Source organism: Octopus sinensis, linkage group LG25 (assembly GCF_006345805.1).
Source record: "Octopus sinensis linkage group LG25, ASM634580v1, whole genome shotgun sequence".
In the NCBI taxonomy this organism is placed as follows: Eukaryota; Metazoa; Mollusca; class Cephalopoda; order Octopoda; family Octopodidae; genus Octopus; species Octopus sinensis.
In genome coordinates this window covers 18,640,037-18,648,572 of record NC_043021.1, presented here as the reverse complement: position 1 = coordinate 18,648,572, position 8,536 = coordinate 18,640,037, and the positions used below count along the sequence as shown (strand labels likewise).

General features: G+C 38.4%; 1 protein-coding gene across 1 annotated transcript in view; it reads left to right on the top strand.

Annotated features, from left to right (window-relative positions):
- Window positions 1-5,279: 5,279 nt before the first annotated feature.
- The window catches only part of LOC115224285 (N-alpha-acetyltransferase 25, NatB auxiliary subunit), a 66,573-nt gene continuing 63,316 nt past the window's right edge, over window positions 5,280-8,536 (top strand). Inside the window, exon 1 of the mRNA XM_029795106.2 lies at window positions 5,280-6,040. Coding sequence (XP_029650966.1) covers window positions 5,986-6,040 — 55 coding nt within the window. The 5' untranslated portion in view covers window positions 5,280-5,985. The remainder of the gene's footprint in view (window positions 6,041-8,536) is intronic.

Here is an 8,536-nt window from a genome sequence, read left to right as displayed (position 1 = left end):
TAGGGTTAGGTTGAGGGGTAGTGACAGGATGTTGTCTGTTTTAGACGCAGCAAATGATTTTAGCTCAAAAGAGAGCATAGGATTGGTTAAAATTCGAAAAATTAAACTACGTTAAACAAACGAATTACAATTTCATCAAGAAAGCCAAGAGAAAAAAATGTTTTATTTTGACACATTCTACCAGTATACGAAGTTTAAAAGTGTTTAGTTAACTAGAAATTGTCTGCCGTTCAAAAGGAAAAGATCCGAATTTTGCCTGAATTGATATCTTGTATCATTGTTCAAGGCACTCGTTAGTTCCAACTAGAGACGAAGAGAGCACCAGAAAAAAAAAAATTTATTTAACACTGTCGACAGAGCATAACTGTCAATGGTAAGCAGGTGTTAATGGTGTCTTCAGGTAGCTTCGAGTGTGTGTGTGTGTGTTTCTCGTTTTGAGTTACCATTGTGGTTTGAATTGATGCACACTGCACTTTTGCAGTTGGATTGTTTATCAAGAATGGTAAACATGAGGCGGGGGTGGGTTTGCAACATTCATCATCATCGTTTAACATCCGCTTTCCATGCTAGCATGGGTTGGACGATTTGACTGAGGCCTGGCGAACCAGATGGCTGCACCAGACTCCAATCTTGATCTGGCAGAGTTTCTACAACTGGATGCCCTTCCTAACACCAACCACTCCAAGAGTGTAGTGGGTGATTTTTACATGCCACCGGCACAGGGCCAGTCAGGTGGTACTGACAACGGTCATGCTCAAATGGTGTTTTTTACATGCCACCTGACAACGACCTCACTCGAATGTTTTTTCACGTGCCACCGGCACAAGTGCCAGTAAGGCGATGCTGGTAACAATCACGCTCGAATGGTGCTTTTTACGTGCCAAAGAATAAATGTTTGAGGCATCGAACAATGGATGACAGTTGATATCAGCATATAGTAATAAATAAAAAGGCGGCGAGCTGGCAGAAACGTTAGCACACCGGGCGAAATGCGTAGCTGTATTTCGTCTGTCGTTATGTTCTGAGTTCAAATTCCGCTGAGGTCGACTTTGCCTTTCATCCTTTCGGGGCCAATAAATTAAGTACCAGTTACGCACTGGGGTCGATGTAATATATATGTATATATATATATATGTATATATATACATATGTGTGTATATGTATATGTGTGTGTGTATGTATATATATATATTTATATATGCATAAGGATAAGCATGTTAAAAGGGGTCCATGGGAAAACTCATTTAAATAAAAGGGGTCCTTGGTAGTGAAAAGGTTAGGAACCACTGTTCTAGTGATTCAAATATGGATATATGTCTAGCTAGCAACATATATGAAAAGTATGGTTGTGAAAATGTTTATTTATCAATATTTAGACAAATGTGTGTATAATGTGGCAGGTAGCAGAAAATCAGTTGGGTATTACCTGACAGCTGCTGGCCATAGCTGCCATTGACTGAGTGGGTTTGCTGTGTTGCTGGCAACTCCAGCTCAATAGACAGTTGGCAATTGCTCTTAACACTTGGCTCTCATATTGGAATGGAGATAGAATTTTCAATTTCAACACTGGGCTGAGTAGGCCTGGGACTAAAGGAGTGTGTATCTGTTGGAAGTGTGACACTAACTGCTGGAAGGAACTTGAAGAATTGAGCAGATGATTTATTGAAACAGAAACCGGTGAGGTCAAAATATAACTTTCTAAAATCAGTTTTCTGTCTGCAGCTTAGACAAAGAGTTGAAAACAATGTTGATAAGCAAAACTATCAGTGAATCAAAAGTTTAACAGATCGAATATCAGCAAATTTTATTTCTACAAGTATAAATTTCTTTACTACCCACAAGGGGCTAAACACAGAGGGGATGAACAAGGACAGACGAATGGATTAAGTCGATTACATTGACCCCAGTGCGTAACTGGTACTTTATTTATCGACCCCGAAAGGATGAAAGGCAAAGTCGACCGTGGCAGAATTTGAACTCAGAACGTAGCGGCAGACGAAATACGGCTACGCACTTCGCCCAACGTGCTAACATTTCTGCCAGCTCACCGCCCTTTTTCTACAAGTATAACAACAGATTCAAGACAAAGATGTAAGTGATCTCTATGAAGGATTACGTTAAGATAAAATGGAACCTTCGTTTACAAATTCAATTTGCTCTTGGAGGCTGTTCGTTATCTGAAATCTTTGTAAACTGAAACTATTTTTGCCATAGGAAATTCAGGAGATGGCACAGTGAATCCGAGGTGGGATGTGCAATGAGTGAAAGCTAGATAGAAACTGATGCTCTCCCACTGATTCACACAGTTTCTTACTAACCCGTTGTTGCGTATTTGTTACTCGAGTCACTCTTCACCACCCGAGAAGTTTTATATTCGAAAAATCGTTCCTTAATTAGTGTTCACAAAATGAGGTTCCACTGTACATAGAATTATCTGTATGTGGTAAGTCGTGGTGTTTAATAAAGTTACCACAAGCAATGATGTTGTGTAAATACCAGGAAGAAGATTCATGAATATTCAACTGGATCATTTTGTTCATCAATCATTGGAAAGCGGTCCCTGCATTCGTAAGTTCAAATGAAAGTCTTGTTATCGAGGCAATTGTCCCAATCAGTGGAGAAACTGTATAAAGATGGTCTTTAATTGTGGTGGTTGTTTATGATAGACATGTTGATACCTATTTCTTTATTACCCACAAGGGGTTAAACACAGAGGGGACAAACAAGGACAGACATAGGTATTAAGTCGATTACATCGACCCCAGTGTGTAACTGGTACTTAATTTATCGACCCCGAAAGGACGAAAGGCAAAGTCGACCTCGGTGGAATTTGAACTCACAACGTAACGACAGATGAAATATGGCTACACATTTCATCCGTCGTGCTAAAGTTGAGACCAACTTTACAGGAACATAAATACGATTGAAAGGCACAGAAAATGCATCAACAAGAATATCCATGTTGATTGTGACACAGAAGTCAAGCACAAGGCTTTGTTTGTGATTTTCATGTTTTGGTAGGTGTGGGTGTTACCCCAGCCTAACGTTCCATCTAAGCTGTGAGCTTATGTGCGCATACATGTTTTACAAGAAGCACACAAATGGGGGAAATGTGGGCGTGCACATGGTTTTATAACAAATGCACAAATGGGGAAAACGTGAATGCACAAATTTTTTCAGATGAGATTCAATTTTCAATTTTCAAAAATTGCAAATGTTTACATGCATGAATGTGCACATACTTTGCATACATTATTTGTACAGAAAGACAAAAATGTTGCACTCAAGCAAATTTCTATGCACACCTACAACAAATAATATTAGGGAAACTGCTCCAGCCGGAATACTCCAAGATTTAATTCTTAGATTTTCTGGTGACCTCTTTGATTATGCAGTGAATCTATTGTCTTATTGAATCTGCAGTCTTCCTCACAATACCTTTAAACAAGTAATATTTATTTCTTTATTGCTCACAGGAGGCTAAACACAGAGAGGACAGACAAAGGGAATAAGTCGATTACATCGACCCCAGTGCGTAACTGGTACTTATTTAATCGACCCTGAAAGGATGAAAGGCAAAGTCAACCTCAGTGGAATTTAAACTCAGAATGTAACAGCAGATGAAACACCACTAAGCATTTCGCCCGGCATGCTAACGTTTCTGTCTGTTCACTACCCTTTTAAACAAGTAATATTAAGATGTAAGGCAGCGAGCTGGAAGAATCATTAGCACACCAGGCGAAATGCTTAACAGTATTTCGTCTGCCGCTACATTCTGAGTTCAAATTCCGCCACGGTCGACTTTGCCTTTCATCCTTTTGGGGTCGATTAAATAAGTACCAGTTATGCACTGGAGTCGATATAATCGACTTAATCCGTTTGTCTGTCCTTGTTTGTCCTCTCTGTGTTTAGCCCCTTGTGGGTAGTAAAGAAATTGGTATTTTGTCTCCCTTTATGTTCTGAGTTCAAATTCCACTGAGATCGATAAATTAAGTCCCAGTTGTGTACTAGGGTCGATCTAATCGACTGGCCCTCCTCCCCTTCAAATTTCGGGCCTTGTGCCTAGAGTACAAAAGAATATTAAAATGTAGCAGAAGGGCAGCAATTTCAGGTAGATGATAGTCAATTACATTGACCCCAGTGCGTAACTGGTACTTATTTTATTGACTCCCAAAAGAATGAAAGATAAAGCCAACCTCGACAGAATTTGAACTCAGAACATGAGGATGGACAAATCCTAATTGTTTCGACCGGCGTGTTAACAAATCTGCCAGCTTGCTACTTTAAGTGGGTAAAGACCCCCTTTGATCATGAATGACAATGGAAATGCGCCTAGAGAGTAACCCCTTGAGGCATAAATCCAGACAAGATTATTTATGGAAGACCAGCAGTCGGCAATGCATACCAGCCTCCCCTCTCCATGCCACTGATGTTGTCCAAGGGCAAGGCAAAGGTTAATACAGCTTGGCACCTGCAACGTCTACAGCTGAGTGAACTGGAGCAACATGAAATAAAGTGTCTTGCTCAAGAACACAATACACAGCCCGGTCCAGGAATCGAACTTACAACCACATGGTTGTGAGCTCGACGATTTAACCACTGAGCCAGCAATGTTATTCTGATATATTTATAAACGACTGATTTGAAGTCCTGCGGTTTATTTTCTTGTAGTCTTAGCTTCATGTTGGTTGATACTATTCTAGAAATGAAAGCGTCCCTTATGGAATGTTTTTGCATACAGTTCTATTGATGTTCTTTAGCCAGGAATTTTGAGCCTTGAAGAAATCGACCCCGGGAATCGTTTAACGGTTGTTTGCAAGCCATGACTTTATAGCTCGCAAAAAAAAAAAACTTATTCACAGGTTTAAAGTGGACATCCGTCGGGTAAAATTATCAAGACCTCGCAATTGTCACAATCTGCAGCAAGCTCGAATAATTCTCGTGATTCTTAGTTTATGAGACAGTGTGTCGTCTGCAAGGTCAGAAATACTAGCAAGAAATTATTAAAATGTACCTAAACTAGCATTTATATTTCAGAGGTTGTCTACTGATTGAGAAGGAACTGTCTCCAGTCTTTAAGGGCTCAAAACAATGTCAATATTTGATTTGATGATTAAACTGTAGTAAGGAATAACGACAGAGACATTTGAAGACCAAAGACTTTACTCAACGAATAATGCTGAGGTTCAACTTCCGGTTTAAGTAAGGGAGAGCACTCTCTCTTACCACGTGATACATAAATTATTAAAAAAAAAACTAGGATCGCAACTTGCTGTTATTATTTTGTTGTCTTGAGAGAGTAATAACGCCAATAATAATAATAAACAGACGTTTCTATGCTAAAATTAATTTCTAACTGCATGAGGTGAAGATTAGTACGACTCAAATTTGCAAATAAACTATTTCTTGGCAACCACAGTAACAATTTCATTTAAAAAAATCAAAGACAAACAAAAGGAATGATTATAACAATAAAAGAAACCGTCACTAACAACAACAAAAACAACAACTACATCATTAGCAAAATCGCCAGCACCGACATAAAAGAAGCAAGGTGAACAACTACAACGGCGAAGCTACCACCACCACCACCACCGCTATTACCATCTCCACCATCACTACCACTGTACCATTCGACCACCACCACCACTATCACAAAGCAACAACTAAGACGGTGAAGGACTGACACCAGGCATAGAATTTGTACAAAGTCGCTCGTTCTGCTAGAAACAGCAGTCAAACTCCTCCTAACTCGTACTTTGGTCTTTAAAATGCGAAGGACACATTAAACAGTGTTAGACGTAGATAACCCCTCCACCCCCCAAAAAAAACAGACGAAACGGTCAGGGGGAGGAATACTTGTGATTTACAAGTTTACTCAATCATGGTCAGCCTAGGGCTAAACAACAACAACAACGGACTATCGGTCACGTGGTTCGCCATCGTCTTGTCTACCTTTTTTGTAGTGAGAGTTCCACAGTGAAGATGGCGAGCCGTGGCAATGTGGATGTAAATGAAAGACGTTTGCGAACCATTTACGGTTAGTAAAACCTCGAATTACACAGCTTTTATGGACGCTTATTATTCAACAGGGTTTCTAGTTGGATTCTGTGTCGCTTTTTTCCTTTTCAGCTTTCGTTTTATACACGCTGTTTGCGTAAATAGGCAAGCATGTAGGAATGATATATACACACACATACATACATCCATATATACATAAGAAAGAAAAAAGGTGTTCAGAATGCTGGATGGTTGTAAAAATACATATTTATTTACATATCACCTATTATTTCTTCATATCAGCGCTTTCAACTACTCCTGTCATATGTATTAAATCTATACATCACCTCCAATACTTCTAACACATATATATATATATATATATATATATGTATATACACACCTGACGAACAGCTATATATATACATGTATTTATGTCTGTATTAGCTATATATTATATATAATGTATTTGTAGTATATTATATATGCTGAGTATTTTAGAAATTAATGTGCTTACGATATATATATCCATGTAACAATATATATATATGTGTATATATAATATAAATGCATGTATATCAATGGTTATTTAACACCTGGTAAAAAACGTGTGTTCTGTCTGTATATATATATAATTTCTATATTATATATATATATATATAGGCGATCTTTAATGTATTAGGGTTGTTAAGTTTAAAATATCACATTTACTAATGGAAGGATTCAATACGGGTGTTAGTATTAGTTAAATTTATTGTTTGTACGGATTGACTGGGACTTCAAATTTCACCTTTTGAGGCATATTCGAATATATATATATAATATACTCACATATTCATACATGTGATTGTGTGTCTGTAGATCGAGAAAGACTATATATGACAAGCGAAATGCATGTTGTCTATATATGTAATATATGCTTGTGTGTAGGGGATATATATATATATATATATATATATATATATATTTGACGTCTATATCTAGCATGTTGACTGTCCACTTTTCGTGTTCAGTCCTTAATTGGTATATATAAATATTTTAATCTTCGGATTCTTTTTTAATATGCTAGACCACTGGTTTTAATTGATAAATATCAATTTCTACCCTTAATTAATTTTATATATATATATATAATCAGTCTGAAAATCTGTACTTTTTTTTATACCTTACATATTACATTTAATGCAATGCCAATGATTATTGTGTTGATTGATATATAATTAAAAAGAGAGAGTGGGGAGATGAAATGAGGGGACGGGGTAAGCAGGAGACGGAGTTCGCCAAAACAGAAGAGGCGCCCAACTAAATTTATGTTGCAGTAATTTAGTTGGATTTATGATTTTTTTTTTTTGCCTGTTCTAAGCTCAGATTTCGCGTGGAGGGTTGAGAGGGTCGATGAGTAAATAAATTTTTATATTTATGTTTCTCTGATCGAATATTTCACGAAACGAAACACTCCATCCACATTCAATTATTATTACGTATCCCCCCACACCAAATATTAACTTCATGCTTGATCAGAACAGAATAACTACTGCCAGGAGCTTATAGGGTTACGGGTGAGATTTTCTCTAGCGAGGTCCACCACCCCTACTACCCGGTTTTCTCTGGTCAGTTGTGATGCTATTTCACATCACATCCCACAATCGGTGCTCACCAGAAAAAAGCATAAAGCTTTCATAATCCCATTTTTGTTCTTCTGTGCAAATAAGTAATGGAGGGCAGAATCGTTAGAGGGTCGGTATTAAATTACAACGTTTTATATTCTCAGTTCAAATCCGTCTGAGATCAACTTTACATTTCATCTATCCTCCCGGAATCAATGAAGTGAAGAACCAATCAGGTAAACCCTAACCATTCAAGTACCGAAAGCGATTTAATCGCCTAAACCTTCTCGCCTCAAACTTGTGGCCTTGTGCTTGTGTTAGAAACATTATTTAGGGCGATAAAAGCGTTAGAGAGTCGGATAAAGTACCTTGCGGTGTTATCGGTATTTACGTTTTGAGTGCAGATCCCGCCGAGGTCAGTTTGCTTTTGAGCCTTCCGGGCTCGATAAAGTACCTTGCGGTGTTATCGGTATTTACGTTTTGAGTGCAGATCCCGCCGAGGTCAGTTTGCTTTTGAGCCTTCCGGGCTCGATAAAGTACCTTGCGGTGTTATCGGTATTTACGTTTTGAGTGCAGATCCCGCCGAGGTCAGTTTGCTTTTGAGCCTTCCGGGTTCGATAAAGTACCTTGCGGTGTTATCGGTATTTACGTTTTGAGTGCAGATCCCGCCGAGGTCAGTTTGCTTTTGAGCCTTCCGGGCTCGATAAAGTACCAGTAAAGTACTGGTGTCGGTAAAACAAAATACCAGTTAACTAAGGTTTGACATAATCGACTACATTTAACATGACCCACCACCCGAAATGTGCCAAACTTTAGAAATCCTTATACGCCCGCTTTTCGTATTCCACTTTACCATTCATTCTTTCCAGGGTCGATAAAATAAAGTCCCAGCCAAAAACTAGAGTCCTTCAGTTCCACTGGCGTGGCAC